Genomic DNA, 15,729 nt, shown 5'->3' on the forward strand with positions numbered 1-15,729 from the left:
TACTCTATCTCTGTTGTTTTCATTTTCATGTTTCAGTATTTCAACCCCTTAAAAAATGCCGTTGAACATCATTTTGCATAATATTTATAAGATTATAAAAACTGCATGGAATTCTGAAAATGGGATTGTATTTTCTAGTAGATCACGCTCCAATTATCTTTATTTACAATGTGAAAATAGGGGGGGAAGTTTTAGGTGTACTCCTTCCCTCATGTTTCTGTATAACATTATAATACAGGACACAAACGGTTTTGGTGAGATTCTTGGAGAATGTCAATTTAGTCCACTTTCATAATGTGAAAGAGCAGCTCAGACATTCTTCTTAACATCTCTGCTATGTTCAGGTTCAACGGTAGTAGTAGTGCCATACTGTTGGTATGAAATGCCACGGTGGCAAATTATGGCAGAGTGAATTATCTTATTTTGGAGTAAGTTAAATTGTCATAAGGATGTACTGTAGAAAGGCAGAAATGCATCCATAACATTTTAAAATGTCACACTCATCAGCAGATTAATAATTTATCACTGGTTGCCACTGGTATCAAGTTTGACTGGACAAAAAGGGCTGAAAAGCTGTTTTATACAGAAGTTTTAATACTGTATAAATTTATTCTAATATAACGTTCGTTGATTTTTGAAATGTCTCCGATGCAGCATTTAATTAACACCATTGTATCCGTGGCTGTGTCCGCAAAACTTGTCATTTATAAAATGTATAATTTGCTATTTAAAACCCTAAAGCAGTTTGTTTTTCAAAATTGCTCGAGACTGCTTTGACTCCTGTTTTAAGTCCAATTAGAAATAGTTTTAAGAATAATTACAGGCAGCAGACGAATACAAAATAAAAAACGGGTGCATTAATTCTGACGCATCAAAACAAGCACAGAGTCGTTTTTGTAACGTGTCCAGAGCCTGCTTCTGTCTTTCTTTCCTCCGTCTCATCTTCGTCTTTAAAAAAATCACACCGAAGTAAGCGCGTGGTCTGGAGTCGTAGCATGATGCTAACCTCGGTAAACAACCCGATGTTTGCTTTAATTGTTGATCATTTTCAGAAGCGACTATCTTCAGAAGTTACAGTACAGTAAATATTCTGGCCCAAAAAAAAAAAAAAAAAAAACACTTGGGTAACGTTTGCAAGATTTGTGGCATTTGTGTCTGAGGTACGTAATAGCAGGTTTGCAACTTCCCAAATTGCCTACCATTAAAGAAGAAAATGACATTTAGATGAACGTAAATGATAGGGTATAACTTTCTCGTCGTATTAAACGCCTCCTTGATAGAAAAACGATTGCTTAGGTGCTAAATATCATCTGTGACTAGATTTGTTATTTGTCCCTGTAATATTTGTTCTTATAAAAACATGGAAGTTATTATTTTTTTATGAGTAACATTGGACCCAGGACGGGAGGACGATTTTAATAATTGCGTACATGGAAATAAAAGTTACTGACTAAAACAGGCTAATATTGCAATATAATAGTAACAAGGTTGCCATGAGAGAGAAACAAGTCCTGCAGAGGGCGCAAGGAGACTGGCAAAAAACCAAAAAACTACACTGGAGTGTAATGACACCTATTGGTTATTTTTCAGTACTGGAAGTTGTTGAATAAGGGACACATACAAAATGTGCAGAGCTCCCCAGAGTCCCCACACAAAACTACTGGTTTATAAGAAACATTAGTTTTCTGAGTGATTGAAATACTTTAACAGGTTGTTATTATTATTATTTAATTATTCACTTATTTCAAATTTGCAGTTTTAGTAATTAGTTTCGTTGCATTTTTGATGTTAGCGATGTATAAATAAAATTGAAAAATAAAAAAAAACTTTACTAACATCAAAAATGCGACAAAATAACTAATTAGTAAAACAGCAAAATTCTAAGAGAGAGAATTGAAGGTAATATGAAGAAATAAACAAGTTTTATCTGTGAAGTGGACTTTCCCTCGCTGCTTGGTGTCTGTCTGAGCAGCCTTACAAGCTCAGTGTGCTCGTGAACACTTCTTTCACCAGTACCCACTTTTATCCTGCTTAGCACGTTTCAAACCTTTTTTCTATTATTTCTCCTGCCTTTCTCCCCATTTTGAGTTGACTGCAGCACCACTAACTGGTCTTACTGTAAATAATTCTATTAACAAAGAAAGAGATGTGTGACCTTTGAACTCCTTAGCCCAAAATCTAATCCAGACTCCTAATTAGAAACGTAATAAATCCTTGGGGCTTGAAAATATACTATTTATTTGCATCCTAACTTTGATGTCTTTTTAAAGCCCCTTCTAAGGGAGTACTTTCACGCTTACTGTTGTTCGGTCAGTTTTCACAGGAACATTCAGTCATTTTAATAGAAAGGTGTGCTTTATATATTGCTACAACAGACAATGCACCTCGTTTTACCAATGTGACTGTGCATGCAAAAATGGCACACTTTACAGAGGTCAGAAATAAACGTGTGTTTTAAATGGATTCTGTTGATTGTTTAAATCCGTTACCTCATATTTAACTTTTAGGCCTAGTCCTATATCTATAAGCTAATATTAAATATAATGTGCTTATTGTCTTTCAGCACATCATAAATAAATAACGACTACTATAATATAACGATTTGATTTTATATGTAACGGTAGTCTAATTGAGTAGCTATTTCTGTGAATAGATTTAAGGGATTTATTTGACAGGTGCATTATATAAGGTGTGATTTATCATGGTTTTCTATGGACTCTGAAATCAATTCCAGGGCTCTTACTACATTTCTGACAATGTACTGTGAGCACAGGAGCAGTTCTTTGTTTATCCATTTCACTTGCATATTTCTAGAAATCTCTGTCTCCCTCTATCCACGGGCTTACAACTTTTTCCAATTATGAATTAAAGCATTAAAGTTCAAATACGACTCTAATTTTACTTTTCATTTATAACTTTATTGTACTAAATTGAGAGTGGGACAACATGTTTTATAATATAATACAGAGAGCGAGAGGGAGAGAGAGAGAGAGATGTCTGGCCGTAACTGGAGCGGTAACGGAACTGTTCTATTGTTGTCGTTAAATTCCATTCCCCCGCGTTCTCGCGCATGCCAGTCTCCCGTTCTTTAGAGAAGAGACAGGGAGGCTGATGCGCTCGCCTCGCTGCCCCTTACGCATTGGCTGAACGGAGACCTCTGCTGTTTTTTCAGCTTATATTTTTAGCAGCGGAGGTCGGACTCGTATTGCATCGCGCGTGGTAGAAAGTGCAGTTCATCCGCAGTGCTGCCGAGCGCCGGAGAACCGCAGTGTGCCGCGCGGGGGAACGCTCGAGCTCAGCACACTCAACGGGTCCGCTATTACGGCGAATGATCTGAAGTAAACGCGCGGGTCTGTTCGCGGAGCGCCGGATATCTCGTCTAGGCTGTCTTGCTAAGCCCTTGTTTTGGAAATGGCCAGTCCCGGAGACGATTCGGCTTCAAATGCCCCTCTGGATCAAGCCGAATCTGCTGACGCTGCCCCGGAACCAGCGTTTCAAGAGGCTCAAAAATGGATCGAGGTGAGTTAACCGCGCGTGGATGCCCTCGGAGGTGGAAGTATTTTTTTTTTTTTGCATAATTTTATTCTTCGTTTCGACGCTTATGTAAAGAGCTTGCGTTACGCTCTGAACGGCTTATAAATATTGCACCGTCACCTGTTGTGAGCGCGTAGCGTGTGTAAGCGTGTTTGGTTACAACAGCGGGCAATGGAGCCCGCAGCGCGGGGATCATGTGCGCGGGATTCGGGCGCTGTAATCGGACTAGCGCGGCTTTGATGGCTCACCGATTTTTTTTTTTTTAAACTCGCATGACAGCCATCGGCCTATTTATGTTAGTTGCTGGGTTTTATACTGCGGGTCGCCTGTCGAGTGGGCGCTTCGGCAAACGAAACATTAATTTCGAAGATGTGCAACATAGCAGAAGAACGCGCAAATAGTCTGCGTGCGGACACGCCCCCTTTTGCTAAGAGATTCCAGTTGTTGTGGAAGCCAAAGAGACACGCCCCCGTGTCCTTCACAGACCACGCCTCCCACCACGGCAGGCGCACAGGCTCGGTCTAATAGTTTGTTTTCAGCGAGCATTTTTGGCCTATACGGTGATGATTTGGCTTTCGGTTTATTTGACCCGATTCACTGTAAAGTGTAACACGTGAATGTAGGACTAGTCCATCCCCAGAGATGTTAAAGGTTTTAGGTCTTGGTATTAATATTATGACCTATTTTACGGGTCGTGGATTGGATAGGGAAGATCCAAACGTCACTGATCTAGATTTGAGCTTGAGTCTTGTGCAGAGATCGGGCTTTTCAATATTTTAGATGCCTTGGACCCCAGATGTGATCATTCTTGTGTGAAGGACTCCCTCCGTAAAGTCAGTTTATTAAAAGCACTATTTATAAATAACTCTAAAATATAGCTAGTTTAGGAAATATGTAGTTTCTAGTTACTGTACTGATGTATTATTTACTTATTTCAATACCATTTCTATATATTTAGGTTATTGTAATATTAATACATTTTTATACCTTCCTTGTGCTCCAGAGGTTTAAAAACCCTTGCATTAGCCGCCAGTAATGGCTTTTTTTCCCCTTTTTTTGCATAAAAAATGGGGCCAATCGGTATTTCCTTTATGATAGTATCTTTCTTCAAAGTTTTTCATAGTGACCCACATACAGACACTATTATTATATTTTTAATTAGTTGGGAATTTATGTAGTTTTTAGTGACTCCATAAATGTTGGCCAAAATGTAGACCAGGCGGCCACGCCATAATCCATTCACACTGCGTTGTCCATTCTGTCCGTGTGTTTCTCTGGTATGCCGGTAACACAGGAAGGAGATCGTGCATTTTAGGGCGATCTGTATAAATAGACAGGCTGAAATAGCCCAGCACCCTGCTGCTCGCAAATAGTTTTAACTAAATTGGCACAGAGAGAGACATGCTTCTTCTGTCTCCTGCTAAAAAAAATGCTTTTTCTTTAGTGAGTCATTGAAAGAGGTAGAACATTACAGATAAAGCATATGGCGGACTGAAGCGTGAACGTCAGACTGCAGTACAAAGATACATGGATAAGATAATATATGGATTGAGCTTCCCTATAGCGCTCAGCTTAGACGGGTCGGTGTCAGTATTTAGGAAGCAAGGTGATGGACAACGTAATATTGATATACAGGTTACATAATACAATGATGAAGCAACACTACCCAATATTTCGCGAAAAAATTAAGGTAAAGAAAATTTTTGCAAGCAAATGCAACCTTTGCATATGGCTTATATGGCTTTGCAAAGCTTTTATACCCTTTCCAACAAATTCAATTGAATGAGTTATTTATAAAGTAATGCAGTTAACCAGAAAGCCACAAAAGTATATTGAATTATTATTTTTTTTTAAAACTTCCATCTGTTGCGACAATCATGAATTACTCATTTATATAATAAGAAAGGTGGACCAATATGTACTATATGTTACTTTTATTTTTTTTGATAAGTTGTAGCACGTCGATTGGCCTAACCAAACATTGCTCTATCACTTCATACCTGTGCATGAGGATTGTTTTTAGTCAGAGGATCATATGTCCTGTCTTTGTTTTGATAGTACCTTTCATAGGGCTCATAGGTGTGTGTTGGATGGGCCACGTGACATTGTGCGGAAACTGTATGACGAAACACTCCCAGTGCACCTGTCAGTGGTTAGAGACGGACAGCAGCAACCACATCGCATTACAGAAAGTCCTTCTTTGCCTTGGCCTATCATATTTCAAGAGCCCTAGAGTTCCTCTCCCATTGGCTATCGGGTTTCAGAGCACTTCTTTCTTTCTCTGCCCGTTTCTTTCCATCCTACCATTGACCGCCACTGTCATAGAGTCACGGTGGACACCATATAGAACACTCCCCACCGACTGCACATCAACTTGTGCTCCACTTTGGGTGTCTATCTGGCAAATCAAGAGTATGAGGTCGTGTGTGTGTGTGTGTGTGTGTGTGTGTGTGTGAGTGTAAGAGCTGGTACAGATGGCTCTGTCATACGACCTCATAAAGCCAGCTGTCACAGCTGTGCAGTCACATACGTACGGATTAAATGATACAGCTTACACAGTGACAGAGATTTGGGAGGGAGACATAGGCTGTCTACCCAATTCACATTCATTTAATACAGCCAACAACACAGGGACTCAAATCACAATACTATATATAACACTAAATATGTGCTCTACATTGTGCTTTTGGCTATGGTTTGCTTTCGGGCATTCAGGGTGACCACTTAGACACACTTTAAGCCGAATGACCTTCAGTCTAACTGTTTCTGTGCCTAAGATCCACTCCAGTCTACTGTCAAAGATCTAGATCAGTTTTGCGTACTGTATAACACTTTTGGCTAAATAAAATATGTATTTTTTTTTTTTGGAAAGGAACTTTTAAGTGCTTTTTTTTAATGCATAGCTTCTGCTTTGTGCTGTGATGAAGAGAAATTTTACTTCTCAATAGTTTTGGGTATTTTCTTTTTAAATAATTAGTGCTTTTATTCAGCGAAGACACACTAAATGAATCAAAAGTGACAGTCAGAGATTTATGTTTCAAATAAATTCTACTTCTTTCTATTCATCAAAATATCCAGAGGGAAAAAATTCACAAAAATGTTAAGCAGCTGTTTTCAAAACTGATAGCAACAAGAAACGTTTCTTGAGCAATACATCGACGTATTAGAATGATTTCTGAAGGATCATGTGGCGCTGAGGACTGTAATGGCTGCTTAAACTTTACTGGGTCTAAACAACGGGGTGTCGTTTTAATTTGTAAGAATATTGACAATATTTTAGTTTTTGCTGCATTTTTCATAAAGTAGATGCAGCCTTGGTGAACAGAAGAGAGTTGTTTTAAATGCAAAAACTTTTACACTTCAAAAATGAACCCAAATCGTACATCATAGAAATTGTTCCCAATTCATTTAGAATTAGAAATAGCTGAATTTGTTTGTGAATCAGACATCACAGCTTGAGCTGCATTTATTACTGTGTTCAGTTGTGCACACGATATGCAACAAAACAAACTATGATATATTGGAAATTATTGTCACACATTTTTCATTTTTGACTCATTTACAACCTCTTTAGTCAGCTACAGGTAACTCGGGTGAAGTTTTGTGAGTATGTTTGGAATTTAGTAAAAAGTGTTACCTCGAAGGATTGTTTCTGAGCTTTTGATGAAGACACATTAATCCAGTGCTCTCGTCTTATACAACACAATTGTTCATGTTGTGTAAATGAGTCTTGTAGCTTATGTAAAGAAATGCAATTCTTTCCAGCTTCACCACCCACCCTTGTGAGCACACACACAATCCTGGTGAGTTCTGCAATCATTTAAATGTAGTGTTATGTAACACTGCTTTTACTCATCTTGTAATAGGTTTTCCTGGTTAAGGAAGAGTCCATGGAACATTTAGGATAACTCCCATAATTCAGTGCTGAACTGTATAAGGAGAGATATACAGTAGAAATAGTATGAATCCTAAATTCAGTCAACAGACAGTGTGTGGCTGTCTGATTGTGTGTGTGTGTGTGTGGTAGTTTTTGACCTCTGACCTCAGAAATACCAAATGCAAATGCATTTTTTCTGTCAGGGTGGCTAATTTTGTCAGCGGTCGTATTGGCTGGGGTCTTTGTTTATGTGCTGAAATTTTCGGATGGAAATCACTAAATGCCAAATAAAACAAAACCGTGCATACCAACAGAACTGCACAGCGCAAATCTAATATCTGCATGGACTATGGACAGTGTGGCACTAGCCGTTGTAATAGGGCTTTGTTTACCAAATTGAACAGCTCTCAGTCATGCACAGCTCAATCCATTTGAATCTGACACAGAATTCTCTGTTTTAGACCTCAGTGTGAATCCCAAATTTTGATTTGACAGTGTTAAACATTGTAAACAGGGACAACAGGAGAAAGCAGGGCCAAGCGCAGACATAACGGCTTTTCAATGCACACATTTACTGTAGTAACATAAACTGAAACTTTGTATCAATGCCAATAAAGAGCCTTTATTTTAACGAGTCTAGCTGTACAGCAGATGTTATGTTTGCTATTATCAGCAAAATTACATCAGCATTCCGATTCAAAACCATGTTTACTGTCAAATGTGTCTTTGTATCACAAAAATAAGCATTGTTATTAAACTTATAGATTCTTGTAGATTATTAATATCGCCATTATTGTTTTTTTTCTCTTATTTTTTATTGAAACTCTCCCCGTCCTTGCAAATCTAGACTCAACAACAAAGCTGCATTAAGGTAGATTAATAGAGAAATGTATCCAAACAGTAGTAGGATGGAATGAGACTGTATTTATGAAGGCAGTGAGTGTGTATATTGATGTGCATGCATTTTCAAGTCTTACGTGGCGTTATCTCATTGTGTCTAAGCAACCAATTAGCACAGTGATTATTAACATGTGAATGAACTCACAAACAGTGAGAGATTGGGTGACACAGAAAAACAAGTGCGCGCACACACACACACACACACACACGGCTGACATCCGAGAGGAATATTCTCTGAGAATACAGTAGAAAATAGCTTACACTGAAAATATTTTCCGATGGGAGCTATAAATCAGTAACTAATAAACTTTCTTGGACATCATCCCAAATAAGAAATTTTGTATTTTCTAAAGCCATGCAATATGACATCAGATAATTTCTTTATTCTGTTTTAATAAATAAGTTGAAATATACAAACAGGTTCAGGAAGCGCTGTTGTTATTTCGTACATTAAAACAACTTTAGAACGTGAACACTTGACGATAATAGATACTAGATAATGGATCCAGCGTGTAAGAGAAAGAAATATGATGTTTTGAGCTGCGTTTCCTGTTACTTTTACAAAATTGTACTTTTGCTAACCATAATTTCTGCCAAAAATACCATAGCTGTTACAGTTATTGCTCCTGCAATAAAACTGTGGTAACTTGGTATTCACCACAGCTCGTCAAAAAGATTCTGGAAGGGTTTTGCAGACTTAGAATGAATATAATGTTTTATTTTTTTCTGCAGACCTAGAAACAATTGCAGTAAACGTGGTATTTTGGTAGAAACTATGGTTGCCGTGTGGTTGCTTGATAAAAACATTTCTTCTGCCTAAACAGACCCAACACATACTTTTGTGAATAATTATTCCTACAGAACATCGTAAATTCAGGATTGAATGTAAAACCATGATTTTCTTGGACTGTGCTTTCCTGTGTGAGCTCGGTGCCTCTGCCCCTGTCCCACATACACATGTCATTTGCTTGGTTATTTTAAAATGCTCTAGTCACCCACATTCTGTCCATCTAAATTTAGGGCCCCTACAGCTGTTCATTTCTTTTTAATGTGTGTGTGTGTGTGTGTGTGTACATCCTTGTGTAAATGCATGTCCTGACACCGACAACCTTGTCTTACTTTACCCACTTCCAGTTCCCTGTTTATGTGTCCTTCTCTCTAGACAGTGGTCAATGCTTACATTTTTCTTTAGGAGCACTGAAAAGTGAAAATGCACTGAAATATAGGCCGTCCAAGATGCAGATGAGTTTGTCTCTTCATTGGAACAGATTTGGAGAAATATAAATCATTTGCTCTCCAATTGATCCATTGCAGTGAATGGGTGCCGTCAGAACAGCCAATAAAAACGCCATAATAATCCACACGACTCCAGTCACTTACTATTTTGCGAAAAGTGAATAGCGTGTGTGTTGGTATACAAACAAATCTATCATTGAGACTTCAAGCTTGAGTCCTTTATCTATAACTTTGCCTTCTCTAGTGAAAAAGACATGAATCGTCTGAGAAATATGCCCAAATCAAGCACCATTTACAAGTTAAAACTGTCCAAAACAGTTGATGTCAGAGGAAAACAGGGGTTGGACTTTGAAGTCGAGGAAGTTGTATTTTGGCCAGAAGCGACAGTTAAAAGTAAATATGTCTTAATGATGGATTTGTTTCTTACAAACGCACAGATTTTCACTTCACTTCATTACACTCATATGGATTATTTGTGGATTATTGTGATTGTTTTCATCAGCCGTTTGAAATCTTCCATTCTGACGGCACCCATTCACTGTATAGGATCCATGTTTGTGAGTAAGTGATGTAATGCTAAATTTCTCTGTTCTGATGAAACTCATCTTCATCTCGGGTGACCTGAGGGTGAGTATTTAGCTCATATATTTAGCTCATTTAAATTTATGAGTGAACTACTCCTTCAAGTGGGCATAAATAAGATGGCGAATTAACTAATTCTACTTTGAATTATGAATATTGACTGTAAGTTAATTGAAGCATTGAAAAGCATAAAAAAGCGGTCAGTTGCAGTATGAAAGGTAATCTGCATATAAAGTATGAAACATTGGTGGTGGTTTTACTCTGATAGCATTGGATTTAAGTTTTGATCATTACTTTTTCACATTAGCACACAATTTTCAACTCACAAATTTGGATAAGAATCACATTCATTAAGCAAATGGATAGAAGAGCATATCATGTTGAAATCCGCTTGTGCACATGAATTATCCGTTGTTCTTTTACAGCTTTTAATTTTCCTATAGTGGTGAGAGAGAGTGCTTTTTAATCCTGTGTGTGTCTTTGTCTGGACGGATGATCTGGAGCTGTCTATTTCCAACAGCCCTAGTCAGGTGGCCTATTTTCAGATGTATTTTAAGACGGCGTGACCTGAGAGACATCATCCCCTGTCTGTTTCTGCCTCACTGAGAGGAGCCCTGCTTTCTGCTGCTGAGGCTGTTGCTTAGGTGATTATAAGCAGGAATAGCGCCCATATACTGCTTTTTTTTTGCCTTTAATGTTGATGCCAAGGGGCAGATTGTCAAATGCGGTGTTTTTACGTGTACATGTAGCATGTATGAACAAGGTACTAACGCTGGTGTCCCCCTATAGAATGTACCTGCCCTTTTTTTCTGTATTTTGTGCATTCGCTCTTCCTACTGGGGAGGTTATTGGGTTATTGTTTAAGTGGCATAAGCCATGAACTGTGTGTGTGAATGTATGTATGTATATGTATATGTAAAAAGAGAGATTTATATAATATTTAGTATTTATACACATTTACACATACAGTAATTTAGTTCTTTAACTTCAACTTAGCTGCCAAGCCATTTCTCTTTTTTTCATTTTTTTTTATTTGTATTTGAGTTTGTCTGTCTTTTTGGTTTATTTTTCAGCTTTATTGTAATTACCAAAATTCATTTTTAAGAAGTTTTAATGAACTGTTTAGAAACCTTTTTTTTCCTTCCAAAAAGCATTTTCTTTTTCACTACAAGATCACATACATTCAGAGGGTAAAGCTAGTGTATTACCTCAGTTTAGTACACTTATTTATGTCCAGTATGCTGTACGGAATTTATATTAAAACTTAGTAGTTAGTAGTTATAAGCGTCTGCAACGTGAATAGAGAGTGAAGCAAGATTTCAGCAAAAACCGCAAAGTGAGATATCGTCTACCAAAATCAAAATGCTTTGAGTCAGCTAATGGGTGGCTGCTTTGAGCAACTCACTGTTTTCTTGGCTCCGGTGCATGGCATTTTGGCTATTACGGTGAAATGTAGCCTCTTACACAACTGCACTGTAGGGGAGCTGTTCCTGGGGGATGTTGACTGGACTGTCACCAGCAGGTGTAAGTGTGTGTGTGTGTGTGTGTGTGTTTGTGGGCTTGGCGTCAAGGTAACGGAACTGCTTGTCTGCCACCAGGAGCCTTTTTGGCCCTTCCTAAAAATATTGCCATCAATCAACTGTTTCTCGTTCGTACATGCATAGCTGCAGCCCTGTAAGAATGAATTAGGACAGTGTGTGTACGCAGGACCGTCTTATAGTTTGTTACAGTATTAAGAGCAGTTTCAGATAAGTGTTTGCCTGAAAAACAGCTTACCTGTAATTTATGTGTGTGTGTGTACTTGAAGCGAGTGTAAAGACATAAGGCTGAGGGAGAGTGAATCATTCAGGACAGCTGCAAGGGATTTCTCAAAGAACTGTGTGATTTTGAGAGTGAATGTGTCTGCATGTGTGAATATCAGTATGTGTCGCTGTGTCCTATTCCCTAGTGCGCTATATTTACAATACCAACACTATTTTTAGAGTTGAGTTTTAAAAGAAGATTTCATATGCATTTATTTACTTCCACACAACATAAAGTTTTTTTATGTTGGCATAACGTATATGTTTATTTTTATGATTTTTAAAATGTAGATTATTCCTGTGGTGGCAAAGCTCCAGCCTAAGTATATGCTGAAGATTCTTTTGTTGAATGGAAAGAACACAAATTTATTTTTTGTCATACAGTAAATGTATGTAATGTCATTTTTGTAAAAATTGTAATGCATCTTTGCCGATTAAAAGTATCGAAGGTTGTGCATTATTCTTCCCAAAGTACATGTGAGCGCTTTAAAGTCTCATTCTGTGTGGAATTCAGTTGCTCATTTTCATGAAGCCTTTCCCTATGTAGTGAGCAGTAAGACATTCACTGGGAAGTAAATGGGTGGCTGACTGAGTTATTTCAAACTGTGTTAGGTAATTCAGAGACCCATATTTCAGAGTGAGTGGCATTAGCCTTTAGCATAGTTAGCAACAGCTTATTTCACACTTGAAGCGTAAATGTTTTTCGTGCAATTTTGTGCACATTTCAATTTCTTGTGACCGTTTTCCCACTCTTGCTGACCTTTAGAATTAAATGGACGCTGTTGTTCATTCCCACATGAAATGAGCAACAGCACACACAGAAGGTGACAATATAATTTTAACTCCTCCACACATCCTTAAATAACAGCCTCTTCGCAAAGCAAAACAATCTGTCCTGAAATGTGCAGCTGCAGCACAAACTCTTAGGAACTGAATAAAAAGATTGAAAATTTTGTTAAAAATAAACTTCAAAATTCTTCAGAAGCATATGCAGAGCAACATGTGCTACACACAGCTAGGAAGAGCGCAATATTGCAATTGAACACTAGAATCTATCTGGGTTTGATGACTAAGGGCAAATTTCTGATTACTTCATAGGGGCCATATAGCCTACATTCATTTATTAAGACAAATTTGATTTCTAATGACAGGATTATTTAAAGTTATCACCTTCACTATAAAGATTTGGTTTTAAACAAGCCATGATGTAATGTGCAACACAATGATAGAGAAGAAAGAGAGAAATGAAAAGCAAGATGTAAAGAGTGATGCATGCGTTTAGCTGGCATCGGATCATTTAGAAGATGAATGCAATGTTCATGTTAAAGGAGGATGTAAAATATGAAAATCTGCAGAAAATACATTCACCCTCAGGCCATCTAAGATCCAGATGAGTTTGTTTCTTCATTGGAACAGATTTGGAAAAATGTTTGTGATGAATCCATCAAGACGTTTTTAACTTTGAACCGTTACTTCCAGCTAGTAAATCAACAACATTGCTTTCCTCAGTGGAAAAGTTGTCTTCTCTGAATCAGAAGAGAAATATGCGCAGATCAAGGAAAACAAAACCGTTATAAAGAAATATGCCATTGGATGACATACTTTTTCACTGGGTGATTATAATTACGGACGATGTTTTTCACAAGACATTAATCGATGGATTTAAGTCATGTGGATCACTGTGGTGTTTTAAGCAAGTGTATGACTCTCATTCTGACGGCACCCATTCACTGCATCGGATGACTGGTGAGCAATTGACATAATGCTAAATTTCTCCAAATACATTTAGATGAGGAATGGGTGGAATGGGAAAGGGTGAGTTTTTTGGGAGGACTGTTGCTTTGTGGTCCTAAATGTGACACTGTGGCTTCCTTTCTTAGCTGCCGCTGAAGGACAATGGACAATGAGTGACCTCGTACTGATGTGCAGGTCAGCTGTTTCCTGCTTTGCGAGGAAACTGTGTGTAAAGGTTCGGGGGGAGGGGGCAGGTTTATGGGTAATTTATAGTGTATAATTGTAGGTTTTGTCTTCCAAGGTGCTTTGCAGTACTGAAAATAATCTTGATTAATCTCAAAAACTTGGTCATGCACTTGGCCTTTTGTCTTGGCAATAGAGAGTAAAGCTCTTTCTTTCTCTCTTTTACACACATGCATGGTATGCGTGAATGTGTTGAGTAAGGACAGGTTATGTAAGACTGGTTTAGTAGTTTACTTGTGCACATTAAATGCACATGTACGCCACACAGTGTAAGGTCTGAAACTCACACACTGAATACCTTCATACATGCATATATAGTCTGACCCATCCCCACACACAATGTGTTGTGAAGGATTACTCTTATAACTACTGATAACCACTGATGGAAAGTAATCTTTATCTTTTAAAACCAATTGTCCATTGTCTTTTGAATGTTAATATTTGAAATTATTGAAATAGTGATAGATATTCTCAATGTGAAATTAAGGAGCTGTAAAAAAGTCATTGCTAAGGAACCGAATCATTTAAACAGTTGATTCAGCTGTGTTACAGACTCAGTCTGTTTAACAGTTAGGCCTGTCACGATAAAAACTTTTTGTTGTGCGATATATTGCCCCATAAATAACTGCGATAAACGATATTGTCATTTTAAGACCATTTTATTCCACTCAGTGTATAATCATAATTACAGTAAAAAAAAATGCACAAAGAACTTTTGAGATCTAGACATTTTTGCAATTTTTTCTCTGAAAAGAAGAATAACTGTTTAGCAGTCAGATCTCTGTATGCACAAAGGCACAGATCCCTAAACAAGGCCATATCTGGAATGCAAAAAAAAAAATTGTTTTTTTACAAGGTTTTTATGTAAATATAATGGGCAATATATTGCATCACTAAAAATTATTGCAACGGGCCTTGTAACAGTACCTGCCTGTTACATCTACATTATTACAAACTATAATTACAGCCTGTTCCATAACTTAGTTACGTGATAAGTACATTTTATTTTCATGTAAGTGCAATGGCTACTACTAAGTACCTAATTAGGTGATTACTCTGTATTATAACACCTTAATATAAAGTTTTACCTACAAATCATACTGCTAAACTAGATTTAGAAGAACGCATTGGTTACTAAACTAATACGTCTGCATTAGCACTCTTCATTAAAACATTTTCCGTTCTTTTTTTACTGATGATGCTTTTCTGTTTGTTTAACAGGCAGTGACGGGAAGAAGTTTCTGTGACAAGGACTTTAGAAGCGGCCTGGAGAACGGCATTCTGCTCTGCGAGTGAGTTTTACATACATGCACTGTAGAAGTCAATGAAATTTGTTTATTGATATTTGATAATTAAATGCAGATGCTACAAATGCCCCAATATGAATTCTAAATACAAACTTGTTTGTATAAGCATAATTTATGTTATAAAAACACTAAACAGGGATAAAAATGTTTCGGGGTTTGTTTTTTTTGAAAGTTTATTTTAAAATAAAATGTCATGTATTTATGTGATGCCAAAATAGATTTTTCAGCAGCCATTACTCCAGTCTTTAGTGTCACGTAATCCTACATTTGTGTGAAATTGATCTTCTGCAACCATGTAAAAGCCCCTCCTCTACTGCCAATAAATTGTATTGAATGCAATGCAATGAATATGAAAAGTGTTAATTTCTATAAAAATATTTGACCCCAAAGTTGTAAATAGTAGTGTAATTATTAAAAATAAATAATTATTGAAACCATTTATTTATTTTTTTATTACTTGTTACACACATTTACTTTCAATAATAACGCGTGTGTGATTTTTTTTTTTTTTTTT

The 15,729-nt window shown here is 37.3% G+C and overlaps 1 protein-coding gene across 8 annotated transcripts in view; it reads left to right on the plus strand.

The window, feature by feature from the left end:
- Positions 1 to 3,070: 3,070 nt before the first annotated feature.
- The window catches only part of limch1a (LIM and calponin homology domains 1a), a 42,841-nt gene continuing 30,182 nt past the window's right edge, over positions 3,071 to 15,729 (plus strand). For 5 of the 8 annotated variants that reach the window (XM_043237297.1, XM_043237324.1, XM_043237334.1 and 2 more), the window contains exons 1-2: positions 3,071 to 3,519; positions 15,130 to 15,200. In XM_043237297.1, the coding sequence (XP_043093232.1) occupies positions 3,412 to 3,519; positions 15,130 to 15,200 (179 nt within the window). In that variant the 5' untranslated portion in view covers positions 3,071 to 3,411. The remainder of the gene's footprint in view (positions 3,520 to 15,129; positions 15,201 to 15,729) is intronic. The other 3 variants (XM_043237314.1, XM_043237343.1, XM_043237358.1) reach the window with 1 other exon arrangement.

The sequence above is a fragment of the Puntigrus tetrazona genome, chromosome 1 (assembly GCF_018831695.1).
Source record: "Puntigrus tetrazona isolate hp1 chromosome 1, ASM1883169v1, whole genome shotgun sequence".
Lineage (NCBI taxonomy): Eukaryota > Metazoa > Chordata > Actinopteri > Cypriniformes > Cyprinidae > Puntigrus > Puntigrus tetrazona.